Source organism: Vidua macroura, chromosome 1 (assembly GCF_024509145.1).
Source record: "Vidua macroura isolate BioBank_ID:100142 chromosome 1, ASM2450914v1, whole genome shotgun sequence".
Lineage (NCBI taxonomy): Eukaryota > Metazoa > Chordata > Aves > Passeriformes > Viduidae > Vidua > Vidua macroura.
In genome coordinates, this window is record NC_071571.1 from 138,242,921 (window position 1) to 138,265,234 (window position 22,314).

The 22,314-nt window shown below is 35.2% G+C and overlaps 1 protein-coding gene across 3 annotated transcripts in view; it reads right to left on the bottom strand.

The window, feature by feature from the left end:
* The window catches only part of CSMD3 (CUB and Sushi multiple domains 3), a 585,002-nt gene that overhangs the window by 410,423 nt on the left and 152,265 nt on the right, over positions 1–22,314 (bottom strand). For all 3 annotated transcript variants that reach the window (XM_053983153.1, XM_053983147.1, XM_053983136.1), the window contains exon 4: positions 20,246–20,440. In XM_053983153.1, coding sequence (XP_053839128.1) covers positions 20,246–20,440 — 195 coding nt within the window. The remainder of the gene's footprint in view (positions 1–20,245; positions 20,441–22,314) is intronic.

Genomic DNA, 22,314 nt, shown 5'->3' on the forward strand with positions numbered 1-22,314 from the left:
GGAGGAAGGAATGGCAGAGACAATGTGTGATGAACTGGCATTGACCCCCATTCTGTGTCATCCCTGTACTGTTTTGGTGGAGGAGGTAGAAAAAATCTTGAGTAAAGATAGGCCCAGGAAGAAGGGATGGGTGGAGGGAAAGTGTTTTAATATTTGATTTTATTTCTCATTATCCTACTCAGATTTCATTGGTAGTAAAGTAATTTCCCCAAACTGAGGCTGTTTTGCCAGTGACAGTAATCCTGAGTGATCTCTCCTTGTTATTTTCTAGATCCATAAGCTTTTTGTTAGATTTCCTCTCACCTGCCCAGCTGAGAAGGGAGAGTGATAGAGCCATGGTCAGCCCAACACAACAGGAAAGACAAAGGTATACTGGACTGAGTCAAGTTGAAGGTTGCCACAGTGATTTAGGAGCTGGAGCATATGACTAGAGGAGAAGCTGAAAAAAATAGGTTATGTTCAGGTTGGAGAAAAGAAATTATATGAGGCACCTTACTATTGTCTTCAACTTCCTAATGGGAAGGTACTGAGAACATGGAGCCAGTTTCTTCTAAAAGGTAAATAGCAAAAAGGACAAGAGAGAATGAACATAAACTGAAATATGAAATTCAGGTTCAATGTAAGGTAAAAGGAATTTTCCATGATTGAGGTCAGACACTGGAACTGGGGCCCAGAGACAGTCTCTAGAGACAGTATCTCCATCTTTGAAGATACTGAGAGTAGACATAGGCCTAAGCAAATTACTGTAGTTGACCTTGCTCTGAACAGAAGGCCTCCTGAGGCCCCTTCCAACCTACATGATATCATGATTTCTTTTAGCAGAGAACATAAGAAATGTAGTGAACATGTAGACTTCTATATTGAAGATGCTTGGAGGAATCCCTCTCATCCTGACTATTCCAAATCTAGCTAAACACCATTCTGCTTTGTAACTTCATTTAAGTTGATAGTATAGAAGGCTGATTAACTCTTTAGTCATCTAACAATATTCCTAAATACTAAAAATGTTGAGAACTGCCGTAAAATGAATTAAAAATGTTATGTGGTTTTAATGTGAAGTAGTCATATAATATGAAAATGAATTATCAAGAGAAGAAAGGGACATTTGAGAAATGGAAAAAAAAATAAACCAGTCTTGCTTAAGCTCTGTTTTTCAAAGATCCCAGAAGCGAACATGATACTTCTATTAGTAAGATAACACAGTTTCATTTCAATTACCAAGACAGATTTAACAACGTATTTACTGCTGTCCTTTTAAATGAATCTTTCATTAAAATGTTTTCTCATTGAAACATTGTATTTTTGCAAGTATGATTTTTCTGCAGTTGTCAATGAACATCTCAATTGTGTACACAGTTCAGAGCCCAGAGGAAATGTTTAGATGCAAACATTTCTGTCCAAGAAAGAAACCCCACCCTCTAAGTGCTGCTATTCTTTAAGAGCTATGGAAATTCAGATATGGAGGAAGCAAGTCACTAGGCTGATGTAAGTCACATGCCCATACCACATTCCTCTTGCTTTTCTTTTTTTATTTTTTTCATTTTTCTTAAAGTTACTCGAAAAAATAAGCATGACAGAAAAATAGCAGCCTAGGTCACATTTCTCATTCACTCTCAGTAAATGAATAGACATATCCTCTTAATGTAAAACTGCCTAAAATTAGGACAGCAGCTCAAGATTCACAGAATTTCAGAGCTTATTATAGAAAAGAATATATTCCATTTAATTAGGGGATTAAATGCTTTCATTTATTGCACAATTTGAAATGAAATGCTTATGCACAACACAAACTACCTAAAAAAGAGGAAAGGGGACAAATCAGAGAAAGACAGGACTTTTTGGAGTCTTTAATAATGTTCTTGTTTCCATGGAAACCCTGCCAGTGTGCTGGATAGACTCCTCTAGGGAACTGGTGATCACATAATGCTTCCTAATTGTTTAGCAACAACTTGTTTTATTTTTCAAGTATAGATCTTCACTTAATACCACACATATATTGCCAAAGGACACAGGATAAATTTCATGAAAGGAAGAAAAATACAACATGAAAGTATGCTACACAGAAGGACAAGATAATGTTTTTGGTTGACTTACACTAACTCTACACTCTCACATTTTAAGTATATTAAGATATATGTAAGTATATTAAAAAATAAGAAATCAAGTAATATTTAAAGCAATCAAATTTTTAAGAAGCAATAGAATATAAAATGTTCCAAGTGACCCTGTAGAAACCTCCTAAATCTATTCAAGCTGAATTGCACCCAGCCATCTGACACATTTGGTATCAATACAATCTATGCAAAAACTGCAGCTTTTTTTTTTAATAGAACCTCAGTGAGAATACTCTCTTTCATCTGTCTGAATATTTAGTAGAAGAAATAATCTGCATATATACATATGCATATACAAAATTTTAGATTTACTTCCTGTATGGAAAACACTGCATCAAACACACTGAACCTAAAATCACTGTCAGTGAATTTGAGCCTGAAACACAGCACATACCACCTCTCCAGGTACTTGCAATTAGATGTCTGAGGCCTATGCCTTGAAACAGGGCTGTCCTGAGTTCCTTTCTTTCTTTCTTTGGGGTAGCCTGTGCATCAGTCTTATTCTTAGATGAACTTTCATACTTGTCCTCATCAGCCAGCTCTGCAAAACAGTCTTTAGAGGCTCCTCATTTTCAGATTCTCCATAAGGCTTCAGTTTGCATAGGCCTATTTTGCTTGTCAAATATTTGTTCACATTAAATACTGTCTTTTTTTTTTTCAGAGTTTCTAATCTGTAGTTGCAAAATAAATTTCACTGAGGTTTGCAGCCTCTGGGCAGGGCTGTTATGAGACCTTGAAAATTGTGTGTTGACTGTTTACATACCTACTAGAAGTGTCTGTGACTTAATCAGTTCATTTTCTTCATTTGCTATTTGGGTTTGCTTTAGATTTTGATACAAAGATGAAATGGTAGTTTAACAACATGAAATCTTTGGAGGTAGCTATGACAAATGTTATAATTTGACATGAACAGTATATATATCAGAACTCCCTAAATAGATGACACGGAAAGGAACAAATGTATTTTTGTCCCAAAATTCCATATTCTTTCCTAAATGTACAAGTTATATGACAGACATTATTAGCTTCATGATGTTTGTTGGTTTGTAGAATTTTAATGCTCTTATTTTTAGCTTCATTTTTTACATATTTTTATAAATGTGTGTAATATTTATCCACAAACTGAAAGCTTTTACCAAACAGAGATGTCTGATCAGTGTCCAGAAATAAATGTGTTCTCTTAGCATGCTAAAGTCGCTTATAAATTTCAAGCTATTCTTCAAGTGTATCTAAATATTGATGGCAAGCCCTTTGCTAGGAGCTTCTTGCTTTGGACCATAGATCTTTCAGACTGTCACACGAATTATTGTACAAAAATTAAGAAAAAAAGTTGGATCTTTAGAAAGATTGGAAGAATCAAATACTGGGGATAATGGAAAAGGGAGCTTTTAGTGTAATTATTTGTACGTATTTAGAAAATCTCTTAATTGGACCTTCTATGTACTACCCTAGCCAGAAAATGGCTGAAATGCAGTAGAATCTGCTAAGCCTGCCAACTCCTATGCTGACATTGTGCAGATTATGCATTAATTTATTCTTGGACTAGAGGGCTACAAAATCACTATTGTCTGTAAACCACTTCCAGAGTGCTGGCACAAAGCGGATAATATGCAGCACTGGAATTATGTCTGAGAGGAAATTATTTGGCTAATAACAAGATCATTATAACATCCTTGTTCAAAATGGCAGGTAGTTTTACAAATAGCAGGGTAGACATGAGACACAAGCAAATATAATCCAAAGATACTTGAAATTAGAATGGTTGTAAGGCTATAAGCAACAGTACAAAACAAACAGAATTAACATGTTGTGTCAGACTTAGCAATTCATGATACATGACACGTATTTCTGGCTCTTCTATGCTCATATGAACCTTCGGTCAAGCAATTTATCTAAGGTTCTAGGTGGTGAGCAGTAGTATTCATAATGGAGAAAAAAGGCATGTAAACAACAATGTTCTATCACAGACTGAAGATAGGTTTTCCAGTAAAGAGCCTGGAAAAACTGTAAAATCATTCGCTGGCTGACCAAACTTAGAAATGATATCTGGAGTCTTAAGAATTAGGTTATTGCTATTGAAGAAATATTGTTTGTAAAGCAACATTAGCTTATGATAATTAAAGCAATTTCTTGTATTTCTTGTGGATACCTCCAGAGTTGAGAAGCAGAAATTTGACAGAATGAATGCTTGAAAACTATATTTCTGAAAGACAGATTTATGTGCAGATGCATATCATCCTGGATTTACATACCCTTTTCCAGAATCATCTTAGGAGTTCTGTAAAAGGTAGGATGGAAAAAGGGACCATAGATCCAACATACAAAATTAATATAGATTTGTACTAAAAAGGAGAGTCTTCCTAAAAGATAAAGTCTTTGTTTACCAAAATAGCATATATATTACCTTTCCCAGTAGCACAGTATCTCTGTTGTAGCATAATCCTTTGAATCCCTTCATCTTTCCCACTTCCTCTTATTCTTTTTTGCCTCTTACTATCACCATTCAGTTCACTGGAACTTGGGGAAGTGACTGTAAAGGTTCCTGGTGGAAAAGGACCTGGGGATGTTGGTTGGACAGTGGCTGAACATGATATAGCAGTGAGTCCATGTAGCCAAGAAGATCAATGACAGTCTGACCTGTGTCACTGATTGTGTGGTCAGTAGGGCCAGGGCAGTGATTGTACCTCTGCCCTCAGCTCTGCTGAGGCCACACCTTGAATCCTGTGTTAAGTTCTGGGCCTCCCACTATAATAAAGACAGTGAGAGGTTGGAGTCTGTCCAGAGAAGGGCTGGTGAAGGGACTGAAGCACAAGTCTGATGAGGAGCAGCTAAGAGAGCTCGGGGTGTTTAGCCTGGAGCAAAGGAGGCTCCAGGGAGGCATCCCTCTCTACAGTTGCCTGAAAGAAGGTGGTAGAGAGGTGGCTGTTGGTCTCTTCTCCCGGATAACAAGAGATGGGACAAGAGGAAATTGTCTCAAGTTACAGCAGAAGAGGTTTAGATTGGCTATTAGGATAAATTTCTTCATGTGAGTGGTTGTCAAGCTTTGGAATAAGCTTCCCAGGGAGGTGGTAGAGAGGCACAGACAGCAAGGCTTTGTGATAGCTAGGTACTGATAGAAATTTCTTTCAGGATAGGTCAGAAGGATAAATCTCTGTTCCAAGTACTGTGTCAATGCATTGAGGCAAGGAAAAGTGATATTCTAAATAATCTCTCCTTACCCTCTCAACATATATATTTTACATGGAAATTTCACCTTTTGCTGCTTTTATCTAGTATGTAACTGTGGGTTTTTACATAATGTCCTCGTAGCTTATGTACTATTTAAAATATGCTTGGTAAATAATTATGCAGAAAGAATTAGCTGTCAAAACTAAAGGTGATCAGCAGGAAGCTTGGCATGGTAAGAACATGAATATTCCCTTACACAGCTATATGATTACTTTAAGGAGAGTCACTATTCAGAGAAAAAGTCAGATATCATGTTTGGAACATGCTAATGCTGTTTTTAACAGTAACAGAACACTGAAAGACCAGCTAAACATAACTTAGTAAACAGCATATTCAGTGGATAGCCTGACTGATATGGAAACCTCCAAATCCCCTGAAAAAATTCATGTGCTTCAGCAAATGCTCCAAAATATGGCAGTTATAATCTAGAAGTCCATTAATATATATTTACAATGTAAATTCATTCAACATCACTAAACTAATTACATTTTTCTTGCTTTAAAAATGAGAGAAAAAAAATTTTGTTAAGTATTCAAGATTTTTAATATCACCTTCCTTTAAAAAAATTTTAAAATACCCATAAAAATGTAGAAAAGATTTGGTTAAAAAATACAGTCCTGCTATGGTTCTTAGACTATAAGATATATGAAACCTATTTCCTTAATTTCTTTTTAGCTTTTTAATGCTACTAGAACAGATACTAAACTCAATGTCTGTCCAAGGAGACTACTTGCATAGTTAAACTTTATGGAAATCTAAATTCATACACTTACCCACTATATAGTTTAAATGTAATATGGTAGTTTAATTTCCAAATACAAATAACTAGGAGTGTAGGGAAAAATTCTCACTTATGAATAGAAATAACTTGCTTACTAATGTCCTCAGCACCTGTACTTTTAGGAAATTATGAATGGATAGGTTCACCACAGAAAAGCCATTGAATACTACAATAAATGTTTCAGAGTGTAGAAGATCTCAGTCTTAGATTAAGATTCTTTATTCTTACAACAAATAAATGGTAAATTGCCTTCCTGAAATGTTTGAAATTCAGTCCAAGGAGCATGGTATACTATGTCCAAGAACATGGTATACAGTGTACTCTGGTCTCTTTGATAACTACACTTCTTAAAATAACAGTTGGAAATTAGTACATATGTGAAAATAAACACCTGGTTTACTAAGGCTTTTTGGACAAACAGAAAAATGTGTCACTATTGGGAATGAAGTGGAGAAAAATAATGTAAAAATCATTAAGATGGTTGGTGGTTTTTCTCTATTTTGCTAATGACCTGAGTATATCGTGGGCAAACAGCTGAATCAATAAAGGAATTTGGGAGGGACTTCTTGGTTTAAATTTAAGAGAACTATCCTTAGCACACAGAAGGAAATGCCTTTTAATTGGTACCTACAGAAGTAAAAAGAACAAAATTATAGTAATCAGGTTGTGTCTCACATATTTAATGAAAAGATCTAATAATTTATTATATCTTTCATCTGATAATTATAAGGCCATTAGAAAGTGAAATGAAACATGCCTTACTGTGTCAACTATACATGACTGGAATACCCAGCCACTCCTCCAGACAGTTCCAGATGAAACAGGATCAAAAAGGTAGGACCTTGTTCTACTGATTTAGGATCGTCAGAAGGAAAGATAGCTGAAAGGAACCATGAGCATATTTACCATATGTTGAACCTATATTTTATTTTCTGATTATAGTTGAGTACATCTCTATTTATTAAAAAAAAAAAAAAAATTACAAAAAACTGCTCAAGACTGTGATCGAATGTTAAACCTGTAATAACATGAAAAGCAGTTCCCAAAAGTGCCATCAAACTGTGTGAGACATATGAGGCTGTGTTTAATTTAAGGCAAGAGTTTACAGACTCAGAAAGCAAGTCATAAATTTGCAAAATGGGAGGTGAAAGTCTCTTTAAATAGTAGGAATTTTTCCACAGACACACTTATAGCTGCTATATAGACTTCTTTTTCTTGCACAGTTCAAGCTTACTTGAGCAGCTACAGTTACCTGCAAAAGAGGATAATGGAGTCACCATGCACCTAGACATAAAGAATAACTGGACCTACTGCGGGTGCCTGGAACATTTAGGAAGAGCAAATGGTTGGCAAGTCACTTTGCTGACTTAGCTGTATTTAAAATGCAGCTATTATTCTTCTTCTGCAGTATTAATCTTATACTATGACTAATGCATAACTGCTTGTTATCTGGAAAGAACTGACTTCTCTATCAGGGAATTAAGAAAGAGAAAAACCTGTCATTACTGTACTTGAGAATCCAGAGAGCCAGCTATTGATTGTTGTGCTGGCCATTCCTCTGCTTTCTCCCTTTAGTGAAGGAGTGCTCTTAATCCATTTGCTGTGCCATTTATAGGTGATAAACTCTAGCTCAGTAAGTATCAGTCACTTTGTTTTGATTTACTCAGATGAGGGAAGCCTAGTGTTTGTTAATGATTATAAAATTTGACTTCAGTCTTTGGTGTTCCTAGTGGAAACTGAACACTTTATAAATCCTTGGTGTATGGATAATATCCACATGACTTGGTTAAATGACAGAAACTCTTTGAGCTTTCATCTCCAATTGAAATAAAATTCCCAAATGTTTGCTCAAGATGTTACAATCATTATTGTTACTAATAAACATCTGCTTTTTAAGTCATGTTCAGATAAACAAATGTAGAAAAAAAAATTTCATCAGTCTTTCAGTTTGACATGAAGTAACCACTATCTCAGCATTTCCACTTGGTGCTCAAAGATGCAGGAGGACTGAATCTCCAAATACTGCTTTTTCAGTATTTGTATTAAATGAAATAAGAGTAAATGAAGAGTTAAATCACAACATTTTCCCTATAGATCCATGTACTTTACTTTTTACTTCAGATAGTTAGAAAATTGGAATTTGACACCACATTTTTGGCCAGCCTAGAGATTTATAGATTGCAGTAAATAAACACCATATTATTCTGGGACTTTGGCCAAATTTGTCTACTGAATCACTTTAATTTGTGCCTAACCAAAAGTGCTTTATTCCATGTACAAAACAGAAGGATAAAAGCCTTGCCTATCTACCTGGAATTCAACAACTAATGTTTTGAAAAAAAAACACAAAACAACCAAACCCAACCAATCAACAAGAAAACTAAAACCTAAATATTTTTCATTAAAAATGTTATTTAAAAACCAGGACATTATTTAAAAAGTGGGGCAAGAATTATAATTACCCTCAGATTAACTGGGTGAATAACTGGACACATCCAGAGACTAGAAAGAGCATGCTGTAACTATGAGCTGCGATCCATGAAGCACAAAACTTCTTAGCTAGTCTTTGCTAATCAGGGCCCAATACTTCAAAATAAAGCATAGACAAATTTTAAAAAATCAAGAGGAAATTAGCAAACATTACTAGTGGTCTCATGAGTTGAGAAGTAAGATAGCATTAGTATTATAGTAGTTAAAGACTAAAACTAAATATGCAATAGGAAGTTGCAAAGATAAGAAAATTATTGGTTTCTAATGTGCATAGGTGCAAAAGTATATATGGGGGGAGGGAAGGGGGAGGTGGAAGATAGTAGGTTTACATTTTAATGGGAAAAATACATGTGGAGTAAGCTATAAAAATTCTTTCTAATAATATTAAATACAAAATATAGAAAACCACTGCCTTTGAAAAATAGGAAGGTTTTTAAAAACTATCTGGACAATTATCTAGTGGGAATAAATCTTGCAGTGGAATGCAGGTATGAATTCATTAAGATCTTCTGGAATCCTTATAGTTTTCATCCTGCCCTATTGCCTTTTCAACAAGAAACAGGAAGGTTAACATGTATGAGAACTACAGTGTGTGAATTAGAGGCTTCCTTGAGCTCTTTAAATAGCACTTCACACCTTTCCTCACCCTTATCCACTGGTGTGTAACAGATTGACAATATGAGTTCCTTGATTGTTCTCTGATCCTGATCCACAAACTCTCCACCAGCCCATTCTGCATCTTTGTCTTCTGAGAAGTTTGCATACATCCTTTGTTACACTCCAGCCATATGAGCTGTCCTACTATCTGTTATTCCAACAGTGTTGCTCTTCTGTGACTCCTGCTTGTGTCCCAGGCTGACCTGAAGCAGGTATGCTTTCACCTTTCCTTATCATTTCTGATTTCACCCATGTGCCTATTATTCTGCATCCTTTGTTTATGACCCCTGTCCACTGCTACCTGACTTAAATGTGCATCAAAATGTCTGTTTCCCATTGATCTTAGTTTAAAATTATTTTCTTTTCAACTTGATTATGTAAGTATTGATACTGAAAAAAATCTGTTTTCCTCATGGTTCTCTAAAGATGACAAAACTGGGAACTAGCAGGCATCAAAAACAGAACACCAGAACACTGCAGACTACTTTTTTCACTATTAGTTACACAGTTTTTACATGTTCTAAGATACATACAAAAATTTAAATTTACATACTTACAATTATTCAGAAAAATGTGCAAAATATGGGCATTTGTCTCTTCTGTCATGTCTCTAAAGGAAATGGCCTGAAGTTGTGCCAGAGGAGGCTCAGATTAGATATTAGGAAAAAACTTTGCCGAAAGAGTGATTAGGCATTTGAACAAATTTCCCAGGGAGGCGATGGGGGCACCATCTCAGGAAGTGTTCAAGAGGCATCTGGACATGGCACCTGGGGATATGGTTTAGGGGTGGTTATGGTGGTGCTTGGTTGATGGTTGGACTAGATAACCTTGAAGGTCTCTTCCAACCTTGATGATGCTGTGATTATGTGAAATATATAATATTGTGATATGATACTAAGTCTTCAAAATGAAAGATGAGGGAACTGTGGCATGGAGAGAATTGATGCATAACTGCACACCAGGAAGTGTTGCACACCACTCCAGTTCTTTCTTTGAACTGCAAAATACCAGCCAATGTTAAGTGTATTTAGTTTAGGAAGGTTAAACTGATGAGGCAGCTAGTGATCCTAAATTCTCACAATTAAAATTTTTGATCTCCTCTCAGTTTGCCTTGAAAGAACTCAAAATTAAATTGATGATGTAGTGCGAAGAGGACTTTTATCCATGAACTGTTTTGTGCAGCTGAGATAAGGTTAACCTCCCCTGGTTAACAGAAATGCAAAAGAAATTTAATGTGCTACACTTGTACAGATCTACCATCAAAGGTTTAATCCTGAAAAAAACTCAGAAGGCCAACATACAAGATGAATGAATTAACAAAACAGACTGTTTACCTATATGTTCATCACAGTAGTTCTGTGAGAAATTAAATCTTTGCTGATGGAATCTTTCATACACATGTAGCAAAAATGCTACAACTTCATTAAATTTAAATGCCCTTCCAGAGTCAAGATAATTTAAGGCAAATTAGTTTTAGCCTCTGAATTTGCAGAGTTGAATGAAAAGATGAATAAATTTCATGGAATTCCTAATTTATTTTCATAACACAACAGCATGATCTTCAGACTCCATTAGTGTACAATTGTAAATATTGGAACTTAAAAACAAGCTACAGTTTTGAAAACCATCCCACAAGAAACTAAAAGTGATGTCTTAATATTTAAATAAACCAGCAACACTTCCTCTAATTATGAGAACAAGATTCATTAATGCTTAAGATGAAGATTGATGTTTCATAGGTGAATCAATCTTTAGGCTAAGAAAGATACAGTAGACTACATCTGTAGTCTTAAGGAATGCTAAAATTTCATGCTAGAATTTTAGCAATGAAATCTTTCACCTGCCAAAAACACTACTGACCATCTTGAGGAAATATTCTCTTGAGGAAATATTTGAAGGGTTTTAAATACTCCCCAGGAAACTAATTTGCTATGACTTCTGCCTTCCAGATTTAATTACAACTGAGTTATAAATCAGAATTTGCAAAGTGATACCAAAATACTGAACAATATTCTCATGATTTCCATTTATATCCCGGTAAATTCTCATTTTAGGCAGAAACTGAGAGATATTGAAAGGTTTATCAAGCCATAATTTCAATAATGTTAGGAAAATGTACTAGTCTGTTTAGAAGCCTATGGCAGCCAAAGGTTTTAGATTAAGCAGCTTGGTAAATTGAGTTAATGAACCTGGGATTTACCAGTAATTACTTTCAAAGTACCTCAAATTATTTTACAAATATTATTTCTGCTAATTGATAACTACGAAGGATTTACCCAAGAATGCCATCTAGAAAATGAACCATAGAAGAACAGAATGGTGTTGAAGGGAAACAATTACCTTGCAAAAGCAGAATTTACTAGCCCAAACTGGAATTAAGCTAGTTATACATTTAACACCCATCCTCTTAGAACAGTCTGTAGGTGCTTCTAACAAATAAAGGTATTCGTTTTAAATCAGATATGAAAGACTGAGTCTTTGTTATAACTGATAATTCTATTATGGTGCTTTGATGCTAAACATCATACTAAACCAATATTTTACTTTTCCAGGTTCCTTCTTCCCATTCACTCATTTTGATTCTTCACAGTAATCCTTTTCCCTTTCAGTTTCAGGTACAATTCTCACTGTTATATTGTCCTCAGTGAAAGTTTCGCACCATAATTTCAATAGTATATGTTAACATTAACAATCAGCACAATTTCTATGTCCTTTTTCCTTCATTAAGAAAAACTTTAAGAAAAGAGGAGATGAAAACAGTGTTTCAAGCTTTTAATAAACCACTCAACTAACTTCCATCCACTTGTGTAAGAAGCCCTAATTCCCATCTTTAAAATGGTAGGAATGAAGATTTTGGTATTCAAGAAATTTTATTGTGTTCACTATTTGGTTAGATTTCTTGAATTTAAAATCTGATCTTTCTTTTTTTCTCTTCATTGCCTTTATCAATTGTTATAACAATCTTTTGTAATTAAATTTTATCTTATGGGTACTTTTTCTGTGAAAAGTAGCAAGATAAGGCATTGCTATGTCTGTCTTTTCCTTACTTTGGTGTTAACTATAATTTTTCACAAACGTTCTCTTTCTGGAATAATTACATATACTTTCTTTCTTCTTTAGGCAGAATTTAATCTATTTAGAAAGAGTTAATTTCTGCTTCTTTCCTCAGTCCTGTGTATACTGTTTGGAGATGTAGGGCAAGAGGTTTGTTTTCCAAATTAACATGGTTACTGCACTGATGAGTTTGAATTACTTTGATGCATATACCTTTTCATTCTGGACGATATCATACCACCTGAGGGTTACTCCACTGCTAATACAAGTTTCTAATGGATCTTAGGAGAACTACCTTCACTACTGATAGGAATTACTGAAATTACATAAAGATGTGCAAAGCCAAACTACGTTAACCAAATGGAAGTATGATTCTGATGTTCTAATTAATATTCTGATGTGGAGGTATACATTTTTAAAGGAAGGACAAGTAAGAAGAGCATTTTAAGATATTCAAAACTTTAAAAATGTAAATCCTGATTTTAAAATGAAGCTAATAAAAATTAATTATTTTCTGTTAGAACAGTTTCCATAGTCAGATAGCTTTCTGAAAATTTGTAATTTTTTTTCAAGTATCATTGCTACTACAGTAGCACATCATTGCATGCCATAAATTTTCACATGGGAACAGTTCTCCATCCATCCATCCATCCATCCATCCATCCATCCATCCATCCATCCTAAGGACTTCGTTATTTGGCCACCGTTATCATAAATGAAGAAGCACAGGGTCTAGACATGAACTGATTGTATTAAACACAATTGGAACTCTCGTAAGTAGTGTTGCTTGCTTAAGGAGCATGTACAGCGTTAGATCATTATTATTGCTGATATATTTTCAGTGAGTTAGGAATGCATCTAACAGACACTATATATATCAGTAGCACTAATATTGTTTTTATTATTAATACAGTAAAACTAGAATATTTTACCATTAGTGTTAAGAATATATGGTAATTCTAATATGGTAAGCATTTCTATTTCTGTACAAATTCCTGATTTACAACACATCAGTAACGACTTAAAATAGCTTCACATAACTCAGCAAAGTTTTACCACTATTTGCAATGATAAGAAATCCATTGTTCTGGCCACACAATAAAAATTACATGGGGATTCCCTATTCTTCAGGATCAGGTATTTTTTTTTTTGCACACAAGCAGACTGTGCATTATTTCCCTGATAGTGAGTATCAGTAAGAATAGTGAGTATCCTGAGAATAACACTAATATAATGAGAAAATATAACTGAGGTAGGGTACAGAAGAGAGCAATTTCAATGCTTTTCATAAATAGAAAAGTCTGGTTCTATTGGTATAAAACATTACATATTTTAAAGATGTCTAAATAAATAAAACACAAAGCTCTTTTATTGCAAAAATTCGAAGCAACAAAAGGTATTGTATATTTTGTTACTTAAAATGTCATTCTGGGTATTATTTTGCAGATCTTCTCTGCCCTGCTTGAAAGCACACAGCATGGTACTTGAAAACACCCAACCATTATTCTACTATTTCAATAAAATAGTAGATCTTTTTCATCATTCCCACCCCCCAAAGAATCTTCGTTAATGTCTCTAATTCTAGGTAGCAGCATTGGCATTTATATTTTTTCAAATACCACCAATAAGAGTTTTAGCCATTCTAAGCCACTGATTACTTACGTCCCAAAAACAATCTGCAGAAAAGCTCTGGAAAACTGCTCATATATAATTGCTTACATATAAATACCTCATTCTAGAAAATATTTTTTTTGTTTTCTTTTCAATTTTCTCAAATAATCCAACATGTTTCTTATCCAGACTCACACAGCTATACTGGGGCTTTTCCCGAGAATAAGCAAGAATAACTATTTGTATAGAAGAACTCGCTTCAGGCAGAAAACTGCTCATTCCCTGTGAGATGTAATTTATTCCTGCTTTCAAGTTAGTGCACTCTATTTTCTTCTGTGTATATTGTCAGTTCCAATAGTTAATGCATTACATGGCATCAAGTGCAGTACTTTAACTTTATATCCTGCTTTGTTCTTTACACAGCCTAAAAAGACCAGCTTATAACAAAGATGCAAAAGCAGTCATCGAATTTTGCTGTTTATATTACTAGGTTCTATTTGACATGATTTCATAAAATCATAAATCTATCTGCAACCAAATATATCTGTCTGTGAAATGCTTACACTTCTATATGATTATTTCTCGGTAATTATGTAAAGTTTAATTTTAATTGTTTTCTTTTCAAAATTCCATACTATTCTATGCCATATATAAACAAATAAAACCATTAAATATAAGTGTATTGGAAGGTCCACAAGACACTTTAATTTGAAGCTACTCTCTGTTGTATCTGACCTAAAACATACCTCATGGAGTTGAAATATGTATGGTCATGTATCTGTGTACTTACACAATTATACCAGTGACTTGCAATTAACAAATTTTTCAGTCCAGTGGGTTCTGCATAGAGGAAATGGCAAAATATTTATATAGTGAGCTAAATATTCTAATTCAATTTTGACATGTGTTAGATCACTTTTAAAAATAAGAGCTTATAACTATCTCAATTCCGTTCATTTGGAATAAATCCACTGAAGAAGAAAAAATTAAGGATACATCTAAGAAGACAGGTAAAAAGAAACATATTTTTATAATCACATACATACATATATATTGAAAGGGAGTTACAGAATTCACAGATTTGGAATTTAGTATGAACCTCTTCAGCCTTTTACCTGTCATGACCATATATGCAAGAAATAATTCAATGTCCTCCCAGATAAATAGTAAAAAAGGCAGAAATGCATTTTTTCAATGGAAAAAAATGAAGCTAGTCAGTGGGTTGTGCTCTTCTCTGATCAAAATACATGTTCACTTAGACAAGAAGAAAAACAAAGTCTCTTGTTGAAAATACAAACAGAATTTTTATACTGACAAATATTTTGTAGCTATATGTATAGGCAATAGTCAAAATATTTTTATTAGAACATCTAGGAATACAGTGTATTCTGCACTTGAAATTTCTGAATTCTAAAAAAAAAGAAATTTTAGAATGGAGAATCTTACAAAACCTATTTTAGCATGGAATAAGAAATTTTTAGAAGACATCAAAGTCAGATTACTTTTTTGATTATGAAAGTGTCTAATTCTTATAATCTTTATAGAATGAAAATATTATATACAAATGTAGCATTATTTATTACCCTCAGTAAATTTTTTCTAGCTCGCTGCATTATGGAGAAACTGCAAGCTGCAGCATTAGGTCAGGAATAGGTGATATAATTAAGCTTCTGTCACATTTCATGATTAAAAACAACCTTATCAAAATTAATTTTTTAGGGATGAAGGCTTTATTTAAAAACTTGTCATGGACTGTGCACAGTATAATTCAAAGAATCACAGAACTGCTAAGTTTGGAAGGCAACACAGTGGATGATCTGGTCCAAACTTGCCACTCAGGCTAGGTCATCTAGAGTACATGAGACAGGATTGCATCCACCAGGACCCCCAGGTCTTTCTCCACAGAGCTGCTTTCCAGATCAGTCCCCAACCTGGGCTGGTCCATGGGGTTATTCTTCTCCAGGTGCAGGACTGCGCCTGCTTTTGTTGAATTTCAGGCAGTCCTTCCCTGTCCATCTTTCCAACCTGTCAAGGTCTTTCGGAAGCTCTCACAGCACTCAGGTATTGACCACTCCTCCCAACTTTGTGTCATCAATGAACCTGCTGAGGAGGCATCGGCCCTTTTGTTCAAATCATTGATGAGTAAGTTAAGCATACTGGGCCCAGTATGGGACCTTGGAGGACACTGCAAGTGACAAACCTCCAACCCAAGTGACAACCACTAGTGAAACCCCATGCCACTGATTACAGCCCTGCTATTCAGCCAGATTTTAATCTACCTCTGTCCACTCATCCAGTCAACAGTTCCTGATTTTGTCTATCAGGATTTTGTGAGATTCAGTGTCAAAAGCTTTGCTGAAGCCAAGATAGACAATATCCACTCTCCTCCCCTCATTGATCCAGGTGGATGTTTCACTGTAGAAGGCAATCTTTTTGGTCAAGCCTGATTTACCTTTAGTGAATCCATGCTGAATACTCTAATCTAATACTTCTTGTAACCCATATGGGTACAGATGGTCTTCAGAATGAGGCGCTCCATCACCTTTCCGGGGATTGAAGTGAGGCTGACTGGCCAATAGTTCCCCATGTCCTTCTTCTTGCCCTTTTTGAAAACCAGGCTGAGATTTGCTTCTTTCCAGTCCCCAGGCACCTCTCCTGATTGCCCTGACCTTGCAAAGATGACTGTGAGTGACCTCGTTACAGTGTCCAGAAGTTCTCTCATGGACACATCCTGCCAGAGCCCATGGCCTTGTGGATGTCAAGTTTGCTTAGGTGTTATCTAACCCAATCCTCCTTCACCAAGGAAAAGTCTTCCTTCCAAGACTCCTTTACCCTCGTCTGTGTCAGAGAACCCTGAGGGTTCTTCATGTCAGTGAAGATTGATGCAAAGAAGGCATTTGATAACTCTGCCTTCTCTGCATCCCCTGTTACCAGGGTCCCCCTCCATTTACTAATGGGCCCACATTATCCTTTTGGTTTTTTTCTGTTATTGATGTATTTTAAAAAGCCCTTGTTGTCCTGGACATCTTGGCCAGGCTTAATTGCAGATGGCCTTTGGCCTTCCTGATCCCATTTCTACTTACCTTGACAATCTCTATATTCATTCCATGTGGCTTGATGCTGCTTCTAAGTCCTGTGTATTTCCTGCTTATGCTTGAGCAATGACAGGAGTTCTTTGTTTATCCATGCAGGTCTCTCTCCCCCTTTGCCTGATTTCTTGCTTATTGATATGCAGCATTATTAGTTTTGCAGGAAGTCAACTGTGGATATCAACCTACTCTCTTGGACCCCATTTCCCTGTGGTGCTTTTTTCCATGGGATTCTTCCAAGAACATCCCTGAAGCTGTTAACATCAGCTCTCCTGAAGTCCATGGTTGCAGCCTTACTTCCTCCTCCTTTCCTGATACATAGCTCCAAATTTTCATGGTCACTGCAGCCAAGGCTGCACCCAACCTTCACATCTCCAAAAAGGAGATCCTGTTAATGAGGTTGAGCAGATCACCATTCCCTGTGGGATCCTCTACTACCTCTGACAGGAAATTATAATCAATGTTTTCAAAGGAACTCTGAAGACTATTTGCTGTGATGCTTCTCCTATTTGAGGAGTAACTCTTTTCTTCATGAATAAAATTTGGCCCAAAAATATATAACTCTAAAAATGGAAATATTGGTATAGTTTAACAAATAAAAATTAAAACATTTAGTAGGGTGTCCTGTATATATGCTTGTGACACTACAAAATACTGCTGTTTTGAATGAAATTCCCTATTTTGAAACATCAATCCATAATAATCATAATGCTAAAGCACAAGCATGACCTCTTCCTCATCTCTTTATTTAAAGTGAAGGCAATATAAGAGGAATGATCTAAAATAATAGGAAAAAAAACTCCTCAAATTTATTTGTTCTGAAGTAGAAGAGGCAGATGAGAATGGTATTTACACACAGCTGGTCTACAGACATCTGTGATCTTATGTCTGCTGATTTCTAAGTGTGCCTCAAATTCAATTTTTTTTTCTGAAATGTAAAAACAAACAAGCAAATTAACAATCCCTAAATTAATATTGAACAAAATATACTTTTGTTCTCTTTTTAGGGTTTTTCTTGCTTGTGTCAGAATCCTCTGTGTTAGATGTAATGACCATTTGTAGGGAAAAAAAAGACATTTATCACAGGAAATCTTTAAGGATGAGTGTTTAATCAGAGTCTCCATGGCAAACAGTGAGAAAGATAAGAAGCTCATTAGTCTGTAATCATCTTTAGCAACCTTTTGCAGAATTCTGTGTTGGATAATTGTATTAGGCAAAATTAGGAGAGATTCATTTGAATGGAATCACAAGGGTCCATTTTATATGTAAAGTTAGATGTTTCTAATATAAAACACTGACTTACAGAAGGAATTCTTGGAAATAATTGGTTATTTTTCTTTTGTTGGACATGGCCCAAAAATACCTTAACAGCAATTTGTGCATTAAGGCTTTAAGCCATAATGTTAAGACTTAAATCAAGAATCTGCCACATTCTTAGGTTATGTTTCAGTAATTTGTAACCATCACTATTAAAATATGTACCTTGTTTTTCTTTTTAAATTTTTGTTCATCCAACTTTTACCCATGAAATTCCTCACTGCTATTCATTAAAGAATTATCTTCTCAAGAAAAATGTTTTCCTTCTGCATGAGTTTCTGCAGTGAATCAAGCCTTTGCCTTAAACTTCTTTCATATACATGGAAAAGTTTGTCCTTCAGTCTCTAGACAAAATGACAGTTTTGAAACCTAACAGAACTTGTTTCCTCTTTTTCTGAATCCTTTCCAATTTGTTAACTTTATTTTGCCTTAAGAAATGACACTGTGCAGATAGTGACCTCTCTAATTATGAGTTTTAAAAAATGATTTTCATATTCTCATGTAGTAGTCTTCTTCTTACAAACTAGTAATGTGTAACCACAGGGCTATTTTGGGAGTTTATCATATGAGTTCAAATTTTCACAGTATATTTTTATCACGCCTTGGAGCAAAACCAAAATATATCCAAAGATGTCCTGAAAAATGCTGTATCAAAAAGAAAAATGTGTAACTCATTCAAGAATACAATTTTTTATGCCATTCATTTGAAAATTGGCAGATTGAAAATTTGAGCAATGGAGTCCATTAGGCCTTGATTTTGTTACAAATGTAAGTCTTTTGCAAGTGAACATATTCTCATCATATCTTTTGCATTCTGACCTCCAGAAATAAAATTTGGATATATGCCTTGATTTTATATCTCTTTCATTATTAGCTAGCATTTTTTTGGGATGTAGGAGTAGAAGATTCAGAAGTTATAAATATTTTTACTGGAAAATAGTATTATTTAAAATAAGTTTGTAATTTTTTCAAGACCATCAATAAGCATATTTAATAGCTCTAATCCAGGAACTGGAAATGAAAGTACTGTATTTCCAATGACACACTCTTCTCATACATAATCAATTATTTGCACTGCTGGTTAACCACGTTTTAACCAATCTGTACTTATTAGAATGGTTATTTCAGCAGGAATGTTTTTGTAACCTCTGCAATATTTCATCAGTATCTTAGACAAGTATATAGGTTGCATTTTGTAAAATTAACCTGTGAATCTAGAAACTGATCCCAAGGTTACCTGACATATTGTCTTTGGTTGTGTATAGTAGTGATAGTGTCTTCATTTTACCAGCATAACCTTAATTTGCTGCTCTGCAAACATTATTTATCTTTAACAATATTTCTCTCAGAAAATAAGATTTACCTGTTATACAGGTTCCCTACTACTGCTATATTTCTAATTAGAGAAAGGGAAAAGGATTTGACCTACAATACTTAGAATACAAGGGATATCCTATATAGAAATCTTAAGGTAATCAAGCCTGACTGACAATGAGGTAAGACCCTGTAAGTCAATTTTTTTGGCAGTTTCATATTTCTGTTTGCTCAATAACCAAGTTACTGCTAAACAAAAAGTCAGTTCTTAGGAAGCACTAATAGATCCCAAATCTACATTCCCATAGTTGCAAGTATGTTATACACATTTATATTCTACTTATTACTAGATTTATAGTTCTTATTACATAAGATATATTTAAAAATAAATGATAACTATAATTTTAGTAGAATATTGACCTAAAAATTAGTAGATATATATGCTAAGATACATCATATATATGAGCAAGAGATCAAAATATTCAAAAGAAGGGTTATGTAATCATAGTTTGAAACTTAATTATTAACATAGAGATTAAAATTTGTTTAATACAAATGCATGTATTCAAGAACATTGGGATTTGTCTTACCTCTACAGATAGGAACAGGGAAGTCCCACGATGCTGTATTGACAGAGCTGGCTATGCAAGTAAGCTGTGGGTGTCCATCCAAAATATATCCAGTTACACAGCTGTATCGGATTTTGTCACCAACATCAAATCTTTGACCATACAAAATACCCTTTGGTGGAACTCCTGGATTGCCACAGGAACTACTCTGTAATTCTGGAAAAGATACGTATTTGTGACTTAAAATGTTTTTATACTTAAAATGTTTTTCTAAATAAATGTTTTATTTTGCTTAAGAGTATAGAACACAGAGCATCTTTGGACAGATAGTGTTTTTATGGATATTATACGACTCTCAACACTGAAAATCCATTGCTGACTTAGTGTATTTAACATTTGCTTAAGTACCCACATATCCAAAGGCAGATGAAAATAAGCATGAGGTTTTACTTAAGCTCCAGCTATCAATATATTAATGTAATTTTTTAATTAAATTGATACAAAAGAATGATTTCTTTTGTATCAATTACATATGAATATCTTACAAATACATATAATTACATGCAAACAGGAAACAAAACAGCTTGATATATTTCTGACTTTCAAGTTATATAAATGAAAAACAATGAACAAAATTGTAATACAAATATGAAAGAATATCAGATTCAAATTGAACAAAATTTGTAAGAAAAAATTAAATTAATCAAGACAAGAGAAAACTTTAACAAACATAAGCCTGAGCATGATCAGAAAGCTGTTTAATGATTTATCAGATTTTAGATAATGCGGAAAATGGATGAGATAAGGTGGGTAACTGATTTCTGAGCAAAGAATTAGTTAACTTAATCATGTGAAATACCACAGGTCTGATAACTTCTTCTATAATACAGAGCTTTAAAGCACTGAGAATCCAAAATTACTCATGGCCGCTCATAGTCTGATCTCCGAGATTAATTAGAGTTCAGTTTCAGTAGCTGGTACTCTTTTGATTGTGTACCCTTTTGACTGGTGTTTCAGCATCATAAATAGCTTGATTACAACATTTTTGGTCATTTACTACCAATGTCCTTTAGTTAATGGACATTAAAACAGAGATTTTTTGCAAGTGTGAACACAAGATGTTTCATTGCAGCGTTAGCTTTCACTCTCCCCGGCTGTACGCAGCTCTTGGGAGCCCAGCTGTGGCGTAGGTTCCATGTGCTGCCGGGGTTTTCTGCCGCCGGTTTCCGGACACGGCTCCGTGTCCTGGGCATGTGGGCTGGCCAGCCACTGTTACCGTGCGCTAGGGATCCGGTAAAGAGGTTAGGAATTTGTCCATTTACTCCGTGCTTGGCAGGAACGGTTTATTGGTCATGTGGCGCGGTTCAATGGAAAGACGCGACCGCTCCCAGCACTCGCATGGGAGAAAATGGCACCTGGGTGCCAGCAGGGTAGGATTTCATGGAGGGGCGGGGCGAGAGGATCCACGGCCTGCCGGCCAATAGGGGCGGCTGCCGTGATGATGACGCCAGCAACAGCGGCCAACCAGAGAACCCCGCAGGGGCGGGCACAGAGCCTCGGGCTGAGCGGGATCGTGTGGATTGGGGTGGCAGGCACGGGGTTTCCCGGGGCCGGACCGGGCAGGAAACATCATGGGGGGTGCTCAGGATTACAGAACTTGACTTATTTTAACATAAATTAAAAACCCTAATCTAAACCCGAACTCCAGGATGCAACATTTCATAATCTCATCCTGAGCTCTTCAAAGCTTGTACCAAGTATACTTGCCTGTCTAATACTAATGGGGAAGAGGGAAATCAGGTAAACCTGTATTTGGATTCATATCAAATTGCCCTAATCTAAAAAGGGAAATGATGGAACAAGAGGGGGTTATATATGTATTGTTTTGATTTCTTTACCTGAATTCCATGTGACTAAAACATTCTTCAGTAGCCCTGATTTGCTCATGAGTATGTGCATAACATTTTTAAATATCTAAGCAAAGTTTCAATTAAATAAAAAATATATAAATTCTTATTAAAAAAATCGGTATGTCTCCCAAAATTCCTTCCATTCTCCAACTTCAATGCCCAGAACTACCAAGAACTAGG